Source organism: Paralichthys olivaceus, chromosome 2, assembly GCF_024713975.1.
Source record: "Paralichthys olivaceus isolate ysfri-2021 chromosome 2, ASM2471397v2, whole genome shotgun sequence".
NCBI classification, from domain to species: domain Eukaryota; kingdom Metazoa; phylum Chordata; class Actinopteri; order Pleuronectiformes; family Paralichthyidae; genus Paralichthys; species Paralichthys olivaceus.
In genome coordinates this window covers 27,072,933-27,088,898 of record NC_091094.1, presented here as the reverse complement: position 1 = coordinate 27,088,898, position 15,966 = coordinate 27,072,933, and the positions used below count along the sequence as shown (strand labels likewise).

General features: G+C 43.4%; 1 protein-coding gene across 5 annotated transcripts in view; it reads left to right on the top strand.

Annotated features, from left to right (window-relative positions):
* setd5 (SET domain containing 5) overlaps positions 1 to 15,541 on the top strand; it is a 29,686-nt gene extending 14,145 nt beyond the window's left edge. For 2 of the 5 annotated variants that reach the window (XM_020086474.2, XM_069513723.1), the window contains 23 exons: positions 1,211 to 1,313; positions 1,737 to 1,969; positions 2,392 to 2,450; positions 2,566 to 2,753; positions 2,916 to 2,954; positions 3,638 to 3,928; positions 4,132 to 4,280; positions 4,441 to 4,558; positions 4,687 to 4,796; positions 4,982 to 5,231; positions 5,421 to 5,504; positions 5,656 to 5,817; positions 5,909 to 6,286; positions 6,371 to 6,631; positions 6,991 to 7,108; positions 7,580 to 7,806; positions 8,346 to 8,402; positions 8,538 to 9,023; positions 9,425 to 9,517; positions 11,610 to 11,893; positions 12,024 to 12,145; positions 12,249 to 12,337; positions 13,030 to 15,541. In XM_020086474.2, coding sequence (XP_019942033.2) covers positions 1,211 to 1,313; positions 1,737 to 1,969; positions 2,392 to 2,450; positions 2,566 to 2,753; positions 2,916 to 2,954; positions 3,638 to 3,928; positions 4,132 to 4,280; positions 4,441 to 4,558; positions 4,687 to 4,796; positions 4,982 to 5,231; positions 5,421 to 5,504; positions 5,656 to 5,817; positions 5,909 to 6,286; positions 6,371 to 6,631; positions 6,991 to 7,108; positions 7,580 to 7,806; positions 8,346 to 8,402; positions 8,538 to 9,023; positions 9,425 to 9,517; positions 11,610 to 11,893; positions 12,024 to 12,145; positions 12,249 to 12,337; positions 13,030 to 13,599 — 4,471 coding nt within the window. In that variant the 3' untranslated portion in view covers positions 13,600 to 15,541. Of the gene's footprint in view, positions 1 to 1,210; positions 1,314 to 1,706; positions 1,970 to 2,391; positions 2,451 to 2,565; positions 2,754 to 2,915; positions 2,955 to 3,637; positions 3,929 to 4,131; positions 4,281 to 4,440; positions 4,559 to 4,686; positions 4,797 to 4,981; positions 5,232 to 5,420; positions 5,505 to 5,655; positions 5,818 to 5,908; positions 6,287 to 6,370; positions 6,632 to 6,990; positions 7,109 to 7,579; positions 7,807 to 8,345; positions 8,403 to 8,537; positions 9,024 to 9,424; positions 9,518 to 11,609; positions 11,894 to 12,023; positions 12,146 to 12,248; positions 12,338 to 13,029 lie in introns of all 5 variants that reach the window. The other 3 variants (XM_020086473.2, XM_020086475.2, XM_020086476.2) reach the window with 3 other exon arrangements.
* The last annotated feature ends 425 nt before the right edge of the window (positions 15,542 to 15,966 follow it).

The following is a 15,966-nucleotide window of genomic DNA, read 5'->3' as shown; positions in this document are numbered from 1 at the left end:
CTTCTGTCCAGTGTAACAGAACTGCAGCAAGTTGTGTTGTGATAAATATGCTTCCTTACTTTCAATATCCTGTCAGCAGTTTTCTGTGTTCTCTATGTAGTTATCAGACCCAAATATAAATGTGATGCTTCAGTCTGGCTGGGTACACATGAACTCAAAACAAACTGTAAGCGAAGCCATAACCTGAACCCTGTATAGGGCTGGACAATCAACAAAAGCACCACAACCAACATTTTGTTCTCTCCCTCAATTCCCAACAAAGCAAAAATTCAAGATTGGGAAAGTGGCCTTCTGTCACTCTTGTTTAAATTAGTTTTACAGGTTAGCTTGCATAGGCTGTTGTAACTTGATTTGAAATGATCACCATCTGTTATGTGATAGGTTGGATAATCTCACTGGGTGCAGTATTTCAGTACATTTTGTGCCAAACAGAATGAAACAGCAATTTCGGTTTTCTAATACCAGTGAAGGTTTCAGTTATCATGTAATCACTTGCACATTTTGTCCAGAGGGACAGGCCACCCTCAGGTGCCTAATTATGATTCCAGTAATTGTTTATTTGTATCATCCTGCCCCGGCTGTGTGTCAGAGAGGTAGACTGGTATCATCCCTAGACATCAGGCCCAGGCTGTATGGAGCAGTGTCAGAGGAAATGTCCATAGATAACCTCAATAAGAACACATGCCACCTCTGTAGGTGACCCTGCTTATGAGGTTCAAGTTATGTGCAATCCAGTTGGCCTCTCTCCATCCACCCCTGATCATAGCCCCAGTTTCCTCTGCACCTCAGCCAGGGGGACTGATTCTAACACAAGGGGGAAAAAACAGTCTCTGCTGAGATAAACAAAATCCTGTGTTGAAAATCTAACATTTTTCAGTTTGATTCCTCTGACATTTAAGTCTGCTCCAGTTTTGGAGGACCAGAGGGAAAAGGCAAGGTTACTCTGTGTCTGGCCAGACCTGAGCTAAAGGGCAGAGTGAGTTGCATAATGTAATGGCGGCCCACATTGTATTTCTTAAATTGCGGCTTTCCCAGGCTGGAGAGAAACTTCAGCATCTTGGTGCCATCTAGTGTCTGATTGACACAGTTGTTAAAAGAGTTGGATATTTAACAGCTGTGGAAAATATCTGCTTTTTACAAAAAAAACAACAACATAAAGCTCTTGTTTATATCTTTATTCTTTAAAGAAATAATTTTCAAAATTTTCCAGCCCTGAGTCAGTTGAAGCAAGCCCTGCCGTGAATGAGAAAAGCTTCAACAACCACAGCTGTGGGAGTGCACAGAGTCATGGGTATCGGGGACTACCATATGCTGTGAGTTAATACCGCTCTTTTCTAATCACCAAATCTAATCATAGCATGTTTTTTCGAACAAAATAAGTATTGATCTCTATTAATAAATTTTAAGTTTGCTACAGCTATGAACATGTTGAAAGCTAAAATAATAACTCAGTCTAATCTATCCAACAATTTCCTTTTTCTAATCTTTTCAAGTTCCGTGTTCTATGAATAGAACTATAAGAGTAAAACTAAGGATTGGTTCTAGTTTGATTGAATCCAAGAATGTCTGTCCTGCTGTTAGTCTTCTGTAACCACAGACTACTTCTGTTATTAACAGCTGTACTGTTTCACATACCTGTTTTGCCCCCATTTTCATTCGTCTCCATTTTCCGTTTCCCTTTTTGCCTGAACACCCGTTGTTTGAAGATGCAACAGTCTTCCGTTGTGTGTTGTCAGGATCACAACTATGGCGCACCCCCACCCCCTACCCCACCCGCCTCCCCGCTTTCCCAAACCATCATCCCCCGCATGGATCTCAACGGCGTGGTCCTTGGCTCTCGCTATCATGAAACTACAGAGGACAACTCAGCGGACAGCGACAGCTCCTCAGAGGAGGACGGGGCCGTGGACAGCTGGTGTCACTGCAGCCTGACGCCGGATGGCCTGCTCATCAAATGTGACAACTGCAGGTAAGAAGCCCCAACCTGAGGTTCCCCTACTGTGGGATCTGCTACAAGCTACTCCTGATAACCTGTTTCCAAAAAAAAATTACGTCCATGATAAAATAACTCTACTAACACTGGCATTGTGATCATGGATCACAACTAGGCGAGCTGCAAGCCATTGAAAAGTGTTGCAAAACTTTAAGATCTATCGATCTGTAGTTCAACATTGATATCCTTTATTACATATATGATTCTACTATGTTGAAACTTCAAACAGAGAAAACAATTTGGAAGCTTATTTTTTGGCAGATAAATAATTGAAGTGAAACTGGGAAATGCTGTTTCCTTCAATCTTGTTTGTTTTCTATTAGGTTTAACTTTAAACACTGCTGACTAAATGATTTCAGTTTTTTAAGTGCTGGTTTGTTTTGTGGTCATTGTTGCAGAGGACTCGACAGGAGGAAAGGACCAGAGGGCCAACACAGGAAGACAGAAAATATCTCAGGTATTTGTCTTCTCGTATTTTTTGTTCATCTGAGACTTTACAATTTGTAACTGGGATTCATGAAGCACATCACTAATTGATGTTCTTGCCCTATACACTTGTGTTTTCCTGGTAGCTGGAGAAAGTAGTGCCACAGAGAGTGGTGATGAAGAGGTGTCGCCGTCCACCATCTCCTACACCGCCACCCAGCACACACCCACCAGCATCAAACTCACTGTCAACCGGGTTAAAAGGAGCAAATCCAAAAAGAGGAAGAAGAGCACGGAAAAGGCTCGTGGGACGCCAAAAGGCAAAAAAGTCAAGGTATGAAGATATACTAATCCATTGGATTAAAATCCATTAGATTGAGGCCCAGTGTATTTATAAACTCCTCATATTGACAAAACCTCAGTTTTGTTTTTTACTGTGGAATAGTAACTGCTCAATGTGTCGGTGTATTGATTTGGGTTATTTTCCTTCTCTCAGGCTTTTAGAGAGGGTTCCCGGAAGTCCATGAGGATGAAGGTAAAATTGGAGTTAACCACTCATGTACATATATGTTTAAATTACACAGTGCTGCAGGCGTCATCATTCCAATTTTTTGCTGCACCGCAATAGCAAGGCCAAGATTAGAAATGTCTGTGACTGACTGAGGGATGGAGTTCAACCATTGGCCTTTTGTCTTTCAAAATTGATTGGCACAAACTGTTTTTGTTACATCATAGGGAGTAGTTAGCAGGCAGTGTTTCTAAATTAGCTCCTTTGCCGCTAAATATCCAGCAACTTTTTTTTCAAACCTGTTACCTGGGTCAGTTGACGACACTGCAGCTGACATAGAACTTATCAAGTTTCTGACTATCAAGTTTTCTTTAGCTTGATTACAAAATCAGGATTTTGGCAGTGACTGTTGGGTAACATGTTTCCGTAATGGTTTTTTGTTTTAGATACTATTTCAAACTTGTTCCAACAGCCTGAACATTTACAAAATAAAAACATGGACATCAGAAGATTTATTGGGAATTTTACTCTAGTAAAATACTTTGTATTTGAACACAGAGATTAGAAGAGAAAAAGAGTTTAGCGACTTTCACTGGAAAGTAGTTATAGAATGTATTCTACTCAACTTCATACATTGACCATGCTAAACATCTACTATATTTTGACCTTGTCTAATCCTCTAAACTCTCCTAATATGCTCTTCTGTCCAGAACTCTACAACAGAGGCCAGCGTGCTAGATGAGAACACAGTGGAGGGCTGGGAGAGCAGGATCCGCCAGTGGACAGACCAGTATGAGGAGGCTCTGGCAAACCAGTACAGCGCTGATGTCCAGACACTGATGCAGCTTCATCGTTCTGCCAGCACCACCACCTCCAAAACTGAGAGTGGTACCACAACGCCTTCCTCCACCACACAGATCCAAACCTCTGTTGATGCCATGGACACCATCAACCGCACTGAGCTGGCCTGTAACAACACAGTGCTGGGCTCACAGATGCAGGTTAGCCCCATTCCTCATCCATTAACAATATATTGATTGACTTTATTTTGTCACAGTTCGTGCATGTAAAATAGCAGCATTGGAAAAGGTGCAATGTGTTGAGCAAAAAGAAGCCTATAATAACACCCTGATTACTATTCTGTAGTAATCTTGTGATGCTTTCAACATTTAGCAAATAATGATTTGTGATTGGTGTTTTGTAGCTCCAGTTAGGGCGGGTAACACGGGTGCAGAAACACAGGAAGATCCTCCGAGCAGCCAAGAACCTGGAACCAGACACGCTCATTATTGAATATCGGGGAAAGGTCATGCTCAAACAACAGTTTGAACTCAACGGGCACTTCTTTAAAAAGTAAGACATCACAGTATATGAGTAATGGGCTATAATTAGTGTAGGATTTGTGTCCAAATACAGCTTTATACTTCCTCAAGGTCCATTGTTTTCTCACATGTATTTTGAGACTAATAAAACAGTTCCTGTTTTTGATAACATTGTCTTTATGTTTTTCCAGACCCTACCCTTTTGTGCTGTTTTACTCAAAATGTAACGATGTCGAGATGTGTGTTGATGCACGGACCTTTGGAAATGACGCACGCTTCATCAGAAGGTCCTGTACCCCCAACGCTGAGGTCAGTCATTAAGCTTTTCTTAAATTCAAATATATGTCAGTAAATGAGGCAAACATTTTTTTTCAAGTGTGAAATTGTATCATCAGGGTGCTCTCTCTTCTAAAATTTTCCTCTGTTGCCTTCCACAGGTCCGACATATGATTGCTGAGGGTATGATCCATCTCTGCATCTATGCTGTCAGTCAAATCACAAAGGACGCTGAGGTCACCATTGGATTTGACTATGAGTTTAATAGCTGGTCAGTACTGATCCCCTATCACAAGTAGGCAATTCCTTTCTAGAAACATCAAGTAGATAATATGAATACAAATCATGTTGGTGTCAGGTGTAAAGCTTTTATTTGACCTGAAATCTGTCTGGTTACTGTTTCACATCTGGCATTGTCTATCATCTAATTTTCTCATCTTGGTCCCAAACCACCAGTAATTACAAAGTGGATTGTGCCTGCCATAAGGGCAACCAGAATTGCCCGGTGCAGAAGCACAACCTGACCCCCAGAGAGAACTTTTTGAGTCCCCCTTCTCTGCTGCCTCCCTCTCCTCTGATTGGTGCCGAGACCCGGCGGAGAAAAGCTCGGAGGAGGGAAATGGAGGGTGGCCTTGCCAGCGATAGCAACCAGACCCTAGATGAGCACCAGGAGGCCAGAGAGCTGCAGGGGACAAGTGATGCAGAGGTGTGTTTGTGTGTAGCTTTTGTTTAAGATACATTTTTGACAAATGGACAGTAAAACTGGGCCTTTAGTTTTTAAATGTACATTAATGGAACCAGACACGCTTATTGTACACAAATGTAAATCATATACCTATTGTTGCCAAATACTTCTTGTACTTAATCTTTGGTGTTTTCCCTAACTGTGCATTAGGAGAGTCTAATGGATGAGATGAAGGTGGAAGAGGGAGAGGATGGAGAGGTGGATGAAAATGGGGTCACCATCTCCAGTAAAAAAGTACGCCATTTTAAATATTTCCCTTAATACCGCTGTCTAGTGTGACTGATGTATTATCTGAACTGGAATCCTTCTGTCATTCAGAAGACTATGTTTCAGGGAATTCTCTGCCTGTGTAACTCATCTCTTGTGCCTCTGTCTGTTCGTGTAGACATTAAACATCCTGGAGAGGAGGCGGAGGAGAGTGGGAGGAACAGAGATAAAGGAGGAGGGTGTAGAAACTGAAGATGGGGCAGGAAACCCTGCAGGGAACACGCCAATACCCCACAGCACAGGTGTTGGGGTCAGCACGCGACGTACTACCTATGTAATGGTCAGTGAGCAAGTAGTTACTTATTTATCTGTAATATTCCATTAATGTTTCTTTTTTATATAAACTCTACTCTTGCCCTATTCTGTTACAGGAAGCGCCATCTATTGAAGAAAAGACCTCATTACCCTACCCCACTACCCCAGTTGCCCCCTCTAAACCTGCGCGACCTACCAAGCCTCGGCCCAAAAGTCGTATCTCTCGCTACCGGTCAAGCTCATCGCAGCGGGCCCGGCGGCAGCGTCAAGCTCTCGCCCAGCAGGCAGCAGCAGCTGCCGCAGCTGCAGCATCGGCGGCTATGCCGTCATCAGCTGAGCAAGGGGCGGCTCTGGATGAGGAGGGATCTCAGGGTCCATATGGTGGTGAACATGGCCATGGAGAGAGCAGTCTAGGGGGTCATCTCCTTGATGGAGATGGACAGGGTCTAAACTGTATAAATAGAGGCAACTTGCGCTACCCCAAAACCAAGAAGGTTAGTCAACATACAATTATTACTAGGATTTTGGCTAATCTGTGGTCAAGTCAATCTTTTTTAATCACCTTTTTGTATTTTCAGTACCTTGTGACTGAGTGGCTGAATGACAAGATCCCTGGAGGGGAGAAGATCCAGCAAGAGGTGCCCATTGAGCGCCCCCTGAGGATAACCACTGACCCCACGGTGCTGGCCACCACCCTCAATATGCTGCCAGGTCTCTCCCACTCATCGCTCATTTGCACCACACCGAGACACTACGTCCGCTTCGGCTCCCCCTTTAACCCAGAGAGACGCAGGCCCCGCCCACTCCAAATGGATGGCACTTACGGCTGCTACAAAAAGGTAAGTGATGCAGCAAAGCATCATATTCTGTTCTTTTTTCCTTAAATTGTTCATGAAATGAATTTAACCTGTCCATCAAGACACATGACAACTGTTGGATTTTTATATAATTTAAAAAAAAAAGTTCTCACCTTTACTATGTAGAGTGCTTTGAGGTGATGTAGTTTGGTTTTAAGTACAAATTTAATTGAATGAGACGTGCAGGCACACACTATGAAATATGTTACCCACTGATTTTCTGAGGTATTTTATCAAGTTGAATAGATATTTTTGTATGTGAAGCCTAAATAAGCTTATTTAGTCTAAACAAATCTGTCAGTTTTTATTTTTAACCAGACATTAATCATCTTTTGACACAGAGATGGATAAAGCAGGTGGAGGATGAAAGCTGTTCAGTCAGTATGGAAGATGGCACAGAGTCCACCTCCTCTCAGCAAAGTACCAGTAGCAGATCCACCCCCAACCCCCTGTCTACTGGTATGTGCATACCCAGTCAAGGTGCTTTATTTTCTGCTGCATACACTAATGGTGGAAAAAGAGATTTAGATCCTATACAGTGACAAGGAAATGTATGTGAACCTTCAAAACATTCACAACATCCCAAAACCTTATTTATCAGCAACAACCTGTACATCAGACCTGCACTGCGGAGAAAGGAGAACGTTCTTAATACAGAGCTGATTCAGCTTAGATGCGCTCTCACAATTTCTGCTGTGAATTTTTCTCTTGAGCTCATTCCATGCCTTCTGTGTTTAGTTAATGTCTGAGCTCTGATTGAGACACTGCAGCACAAACTTTTCCTTGTGTGAAGTCATTCTCTAGTAGACTCTTGTTCATTGTTGTAATTTGGTGAAGATCTGACTATATTTAAACATGCAGGTTCACTTACTTTTTCTTGCTACTGTAGATCCAAACTAATTGACTCTCTTCATGTCTTTAAAATCATAGAACTCAATCCTCCGTTTAAAAAGCGCCTCTCCAAGTATGTGGCAGAGACACCAGCACCCTCAGACAACCTGCTTCGCCCACTGTCACCCATCACGCCGCCACTCCCAGAGGAATCCCTCCACCCGCTGCTCCATACCCCCTGTGGCTCCTTGCTGCCCAATGGCCTGATCTACTCACCCATGCCCTCGCTACCCGCAAGCCGCTGCAACACACCGCTGCAATTCGAAGTAAGTGCACAGCCACTTGGACCTACAACCACTACTATCCATCCTCACCAGTCATACACAAATCCCACACGAACACAGTTAAGACAAGCTTCTGACATATCCAGTTAAATAAGTAATTGTTCATGTATGAAACCTTTAAATGTAAATCTTTTCTCTCATCCTCAGCTGTGAGTGTAGTCTCTGTCAGTTGCCCTGGTTTGTTTGGGGTTGTGGCTGAACTTCCATGACCTCTACAGATGGGCAGATAGTAATGTACTGTAGATCATGTGTTATTTTAACATGAAGTCACATATGTGTAATATGATTCAAGTCAGTTAATTCAGCCTCATTATATCTGGGCACTTTTATTCACTGAGGATAAACTGCTGCTTGTGTCCAAATTAATCTTTGTTTTTAAAGAAACACTTTGATAACATCCCTTAGCCTCAACACCAGCACACCGTTAATGTACCTGGGTGGATTTTCCAATATAATTAATATTTTCTGACACCATGTGTTGGACAATGTGAAGTTTTCTAACAGCCTCTGCTTCTCTCCAGAACATATCGTCCCCTGAGGCGTCTCCTGTTCACCGGCCAGAGTCCATCTCACCTGAGGTACGTTCCCAGCTCTGTGCCACTAACTCCTAACTGCTGATATAAACAGTTATAAACTGCATACTGCTGACTGGTTAATCCAATTTTGTCTGATTAGTTTTGTCTTTCCATTCTTCTGTCCCTTTCTACCTTTAGCCATGTCTTCAATCAGACTTTGAAGTCCCTCGGCCTCAGTTCCCAGACCTTTCACTCCCCTCCAGTTTAGAGAGCCCTGTGGCCATGACCTCAGATGACCTTTCTCTTCCTGGATGCGCCTCAGGCCCAGATTCCCAGGGTCCATCATGTGTTGGGACCAGCTCCCTAAACCCAGTGTCCTGTCCTCCCTCAGACCTAAACCCCCAAAACAGGGAGCAGGCCTTCAGGACAGAGTTCAACCTCATATACACCTGTTCGCCCCTCAATGCAAACCTGGGAAACCCTGTGGCCCCCGATTGCCGCCAGTCCCTGTCAGAAGGAGGCTTTTCCCCTGCAGAGTCCTTCCACAGTTCCATAAGTGGCCAGGGGCTGATGGGAGATATGGGCCCCGGCTCTTTGTCACCCTACGGTGAGCCTCATTATGGGGGAGGCTACCCAGACAGTGGCACACCTCCTCACACCAGCAACCCACCACAAAAGAGGAAGGCAAGTTCTCCGACTATTAATTCTGATTGTGAACAGTTTTTTATTTGGTCGCTTTTGGGTAAATCTTGAGTTTAATCTTTTCTCTCAAGTTGGAATGATTTTGAGTGTGATATGTGCAAACTGACAAGCCGAACATCATGATGTGCTTCTCCCCCTGCTCTATGTTTGCCCATTGACTTTGTCTTAAATATATCAATTGGTCCCTTGTGTCAGGCGGACACATCCACAAGCATCAGACATTTAAATGAAACATATACAAGCATTTCCTGTGTATATCTGAAATGATGTCCACTCTGTAGCTTTGACCCTCCCCCTTCCCTCTCCCTCAGTCCCTTCCCTCCCCCCTCGCTGTTAGTTGACACTTTCTGCCAAGTTTCTCTTCCACTTTTCTTCCAAGGCAGAGGGCCAACCAGCATACCATTAGTCTGCTGACAGGGAAGCCAGATTACCAGGCTATAGCTGTAAGAAGTGAATACAAGCCAGTACAAAATATGGTGAATATTCTCCCTACAACTACATCTTTAGAAGTGTGCATGTAAATATTGTTTCTTTGCATCTGCATACAACAACCCACCCCACCCTCTCCTCCTCCAAACCTACATTGAACTCTGACTCTATAGTTTTGAGCAGGAGTTTTGGTTTTTTCTGCCATTTCAGTCAAACTCATTGAAGTGAGTAAAAGGTTCATCCATCACTATCAAGACAAGAGGCTGGTGGTTCATGACAAGATGAAGCTCATGCGTCTTTTCTCCATCTCATCCATGGCTCTTTCCAAACTGACCATCCAGTTCTACCGTGGGAAGGTCCCATGTCTCTTCTAAGCCCCGATCAAATGTCCCATTAAATTTAGCTTAGATTTCTATACTGGCGGTTCTAACACTTAAGGTCTTGCTGAGATCAGTGATTTTACTTTAATGTCATTAAACTGAAGATAATCATATCTTTGAAGATTCTTAGGCTGCATCCACACTACTATGTTTTCATTTTAAAAAGCATCAACTCTGCTAGGGATGCTCCTGGCATCCACACTATTCTGCAGTTTGAGAGCCACTTAAACCGTCAAGTTTGGTAACGCTATTGACCCTATTTTAGATTAAAATCTTTTAGGCTGTGTTTCAGTTTCAATTAGCAGAAAGTAAGACGTTTGGAAACAGTGATAGACACTCACAACCGCTCGTCTGCCTCCTATCACATGACCCCCCCTCCAGAAGAAAACGCAATTGATTATCCATGTTGCTACATCCATGTACATCCATTTACATGGATTATCAATTACAAGCGTTTGTGACCCTGTTGCCTCGCTAACAGCTGTTGTACAGTTAAATTCTGTATTTGACAATGATACAACTGATTACATGTGTAGGAGACGAGCTATTGTTCGAGCAATCTGCAACAATTCCGCAATTAACAACTGAATGCTTCCTGTGTTCACCAGCATGCGAGTGGTCACATGATATGTTTTTTCAGGCATGTTAGTATGGACAGCGATTTGAGCTGATCCGAAACCAAAATGCTTGTGTGGACAGAGACCGTTTTTAGTTTGAAAACGTAGTATTATGGCTACAGACTGAAGAAGCCTCTTGGATGAGTGGTTAAATGATGGATTAGGGTCACAAAACCCAGGGGCATTAAAAACTTTCTCTGCGTGTCCAACTTCAGCTTTGTTATAAGAGCAGGACGAGCTGGTGACGCAGATCACGGAGACACGGTAGGCCAGACAGTCTCATTTCAGTCCTGCCCGTGGTCTACATGGCCCACAGAGGAGGTGGTCGTGGTGGGCCAGGTAAACTGCATCCTCCAAATGATACAGCCTCTAAATTGAGACACAACTTATGTGCAGACATGTCAATGTGACCACTGATACTTGGTGCTTTATGGTAATTTCCTTGCTACACTACCTTCTGCAGTCTCCTTTCTATGTAATCTTACACTCTTACAAAGATTCAGACATGAGCCATCCATGTCAAGGACAGTATCATCATCCTGCCCCTTCCCTCCTTCATGTACGCACCCTCTCCTCCCACAAGCCTCTCCTGTGTCATGACAACATTAAGCTGGGACGAGTGCTCTCATTCTCATTGTTGAGGAGTCGAGGTGTGTTTAAATGTTGTGTGTGTGCTCGAAATTTTTGTGTGGACGTTGACATGAATGTTTGTTTTGTTGTTTCAGCGTGGTTGCATCATGGCGTGGTGCATTCAAAGTTGCCTGCTCTCTTGTCAAAGCTTCAGATGCTGTATGTTACTAATTCAGAACAAATAAAGAGATTAACACTGAGTCTTTCTCATGGCTACAAGAATGTTCATGGAATGGAACCAAATGCATACAGTATCATTTTCACGTCAGAGATGGTTTCCATGGTGATAAAGGTGTTCTTTTTGTCATACCGAATAGTGGTAAATACTTTTTCCAGGTGAGTGCTCTCTGGTGTGGTGCATGCAGTCTGCCCATCACTCAGTGTAGTTTTTGTGAATGATGTGATTCAGTCAGCGGCCCAACATCTGTATGAATGACATGAAGTCATATCAGAGTGTGTGTCCGTTCTTCAGCAGCAGCTGTTTAATCATTATCCTCCCTCTGCTGCCTCAGGTGTCTTTGCTGGAGTACCGCAAGAGGAAGCAGAGCAGCGGTCGAGACCCAGAGCCCTTTGGCAGCAGCTCCTCCCTGGGTGGCACCCCAACCCGACCTGGCTCCCATTACAGCCAGGAATCCCACCACGCCCATTCCCATCAACAGATGCAGCCTCCAGCCTCCCCACACAGCTCCTTCTCTTCCTCAACACACATCAACCCTATACCACAGATAGAGGAGGTCAGTCCTCCAGACCACCAGGGCCCGTCAGCGCAGCCCAGGCGCCAGGTCAACAACCAGTGGTGAGAGGCCTGAGAGTGATGGCTCACTAATTTTAAGATGTTCACCTGTCAAGCTGTCTGACATTGTTCCTGATGAGTTTGTGATCAGAGATGAGCGGCAGATAACCTTTGGATTTGTATCTTATCCAAGGATGGTTCCCACTACTGTTGAACGTCTAAGGGAAGGCCAGGGCGCCCTCGAGCGAGTGCTAAGAAGCATTAAGATGGAGCGGATATATAAGAGGAGTGACGGATCGACAGAGAAGGAGTTTGGTATGACGATTAAAAACCTAAAGGTCAAACTAAATTAAAGGTTAAAGTATATAATTATATATTTGTCAGTGCTGGAGTTAATCCACCTTTTCTGTGATTTCAGATGGGGATCGATATGAGATGCAGGCAGCGTCCATGGCTTCTCCCATGAAGAGTCCCCACAGATACAGTCCCTCCGTGTACTCACACCAGGTAGACACACTGTATGCAGTGATCCTTTTCCTCAACCATCAGTGTTTGGGTATTTTTGGATATTTGCTATTTATGTTCAAGACTTGATTCAACATTGTTATTAATGAGGCCAGTGTATTATGAACGTATCTTGAGTGCGTTTCGGCAGGATTTCAAATTGATGTGTTACCCATGATGCCTTGCCAACGATGCATTTAAATCATATTGGACGCATTTTTACACCTATAATATTAACAAAAACCATATCTGATGAGTCTTTCTGAAATCCCTATACATCCTGGAAGTCTACAAAGTAAATCATTTCGAAAACACACTTTTCGAAAACACAAATATTCACATTGTTTCAGGTCAACACTCATGATCAATATTTTTTCAGTTTTCAACCCATTAAGACCCAAAGCGCAGAATAAAAGCACACACTATGACCTATGAAAGTGACCCCCTGACACCTGAAAGGGTGATCTAGAGCTCACACAAAATTCTCAGCCTCTGTAGCAGATTCAGACATGAAATAAAACATTTGATAGCTTAAACACATCAGCCATTGTCTGAAATACCTAATTGTATAAACACCTGTATTTTGTGACTGAAATCATTCACACCTTTAGCCTCATCTCTGTATGACATGAAATTTACATCTTCAACATGTGTCATTACCTCAGAGTATTGAGTGTGTGTCTCTTTGTGTTCAGTCATCAGAAAGCCACCGGCAGACTGACAGCCCGTCGCTCCGCCAGCAGACCTCCACCTCTCCATTCCCGGGATCCTACAGTCCCTCATCAGGCCAGAGCTTCTACGCACGCCACCCCTCCCACCCAGGAATATCCCAGGACCATACACCATCCACCTACCCCAGTCACTCTCCCACCCCCACCTCATCCTCTGACTCGCGGCCGCCCGCAGGGTCTCTACACCAGCAGAGTAGCAGCAGTAACCCGGACAGAGGCCATGGCTATGGCAGCAGCCACTTAAAAGCGAGTCTTTTGAACAGCAGTGGCCCGGCAGGGTCCCCCGCCCCAGGACCCAGGGCCCATGGGCAGAGTAAAATAGACTCGGGCACCCTGGCCTCCAGAGGGAGTCAGCAGCAGGCGTCTCGCAACCTGAAATCGGGCAGCCCGAGCCAGGCGACGCTGCAGGCCAGCTCCAGGCTGCTGTCGGCCTCTGGATCGACACACTACCCACAGAGAGGGACGAGCCTCAGCCAGTTCCAGCACTCCCCCCTCCAGGGAACCGGAGTAAGGACACAGTCAGGAAGCTTTTAGGACCTTGTTCAAGTGTGTTTGTGTGTGTGTGTGTGTGCGTGCGCGCGTGAGTGTGTATGAAGCTGTGTACCCCCTCAGCCCCTGAAGCTGTGGTGAAATGGGGCTCAGGGAGTGTGAGGAGGGTAAATGTACAGACCTAAGAGGAGCAAGGACTTCTTTACGGATTTCTCCTTTTCTTATTTTCTGTCTTTTCTTTCATTATTTTCCGAAAAAAACAAATGACCACATTCTACACAAAGCTAATCATTGACTTTGGACATCATTATGGAATCAGTGGAAAAAGCAATTTAGATAAAACACAGAGGAAAAAAAAACAAGAAATCACTTGTAACTTGAAATTGTCCCCAGTGTTCGCTGATGTGCCGGACTGTGCAAACAGGCTCTCTAATGTCAAAAGCCAAAACTTCCTCACAAATGTATGTACAAAGTTATAAAAAGCATACCTGTTGTCATGGCACCGAGGTTGGATAAATGATGCATATAAATGAGTCTGTGCTGCAGTAAAAGTGTTTGATTAGGAAAAGGGGGAAATATAACAAGCAGAGGCATCGTGTTAATCATCCGTTCTCGAGTTACATTCGAGAGATGGGGGAGGAGGAGGGGCGTTTCCTTTAATAGGGTCATTCCATATGATAACCAGCTTCCATGTTCTCTCACTAAACATGACACAGCCCTTTTTCCTCACGGTTCTGTCCGTTCCACTGGGTTTTTTTTAATCTTCTTTTCTCTCATCCCCACTGGACTGTTTTGAATTCATCTTAGGACAACTCCACTGTAGACTTCTGATGTTGTACTTAAGACATACAGGTCTTATGAATCATGGTGCTGCATTGTTTTTTTTGTTTGTTTTTTTCAATAAATTTGAAATCCAGTTATGTTCCCCACATTTGGCTGCATTCATCTTGTCATATCAGTTAGGATCCGTTTTGTTCTTCTCCTAATTCATACTTATTGTATGTCGTAGTGATGGAATGCAGGAACAAAATAAGGGGTAGATAATCCAACTTTATTTCTAAGTTAAAATGTTAGTTTTTTATCCTACAGGAGTTTTTAAAATAAATATATATATGTATTTTTTTCTGACCAATCCATTGCATTCCGTTTGACACAGAGGAAAACTGGGCAAAGGAATCTTTGAGGGAGTGTTTGGATTGTTTATAAAAACCTAGGTTTAAAAAAAGCTGCTGTGTTCTCCTGTGATAGCTGCTTCCCTTTCCACAGAATGCTGTAATTTTATTTCTGACTTTAATTCAAGCGATGGTACTCCTGGTCCCTGCAGGGGAACCTCAGAGCGATGTCAGGCCGACAGCCGGAGTCGCTCTTTCCTCCCAGACTTTGTTGTTGGTGCGGATGTGGAAAACCACTGCATTTGTGTGGAAGACTACAAAGGACCGAGGGTCCAGTCATGTGACTGGGCCCCACCTGCCACGACAGCAGCCCCCTCCTCCACCATCACACAGATGGGTACTCATGTTACATGAATGTTTGACAGATTCAAAAAAAAAAGTTGTGACCCAAAATTAACCAGCACCTTAAAATGAAAGAGATCCACCCTAAGACAAAATAGGACAATATGTATGATTGTGTTTACTTGTATAGAAAGAAATGTGATATAGACTTGTATGGAGAAAATGTAGTACACTGAATTTATCGCATGATATTTGTTTTTAGGGTCCGAGTGACCAACTTTTGTCGGATGGTTGGAAGCTAATCATTGGATCTTTTCCTGGGTTCCTCCAAAAACCAGACTCTGCATTCTCTCTGTTTTTTGTAAAGATCATTCTGTTGGTTTTGTTTTATTTTTTACACAGATCATAGTAGTAACTATTTCAATTGTCCCCTCCAAAAGATTTAAAAAGCAAGAGATGTAATGCCTTTTTGATAATAAAATAATCATGATGGTAATGTATTTTGAAAACTACCATTGTGATGTGTCTTTTAAGGCAGTTGCTTGCATGTATTTGCACAAGTTGCTTCAGATCAGGTGGTAAGATGATAGAATGGCATTCATGTTTTTCTTTGTATCAGGAAAACACTGCAGTGTGACCGGTGTGGTTGTAGTTCCACTTATGTGACATGGTTTATTTTAGGACGACGGCAATCATCAGATGAGGATACATGAACGCCCCCTGATGTTTTATGACCTGGCTCATTAATTTCCCCCCTTCCATCCTGTTTTTAGGATTTAAAAAAAATAACTTCATTTTTGAATTTCATTGTAATTTGGTGCAAAGTAGAATGTGTGTCTCAGGCCATGGATACAAAAAGCAACATGTGAAGTGAATGGATGCAGCAGAACAGACAAGGCACTGTTGTTGTGGCTCCTCATCCAGAAATGTATATTTATTTACTAATTAAATGATCAAA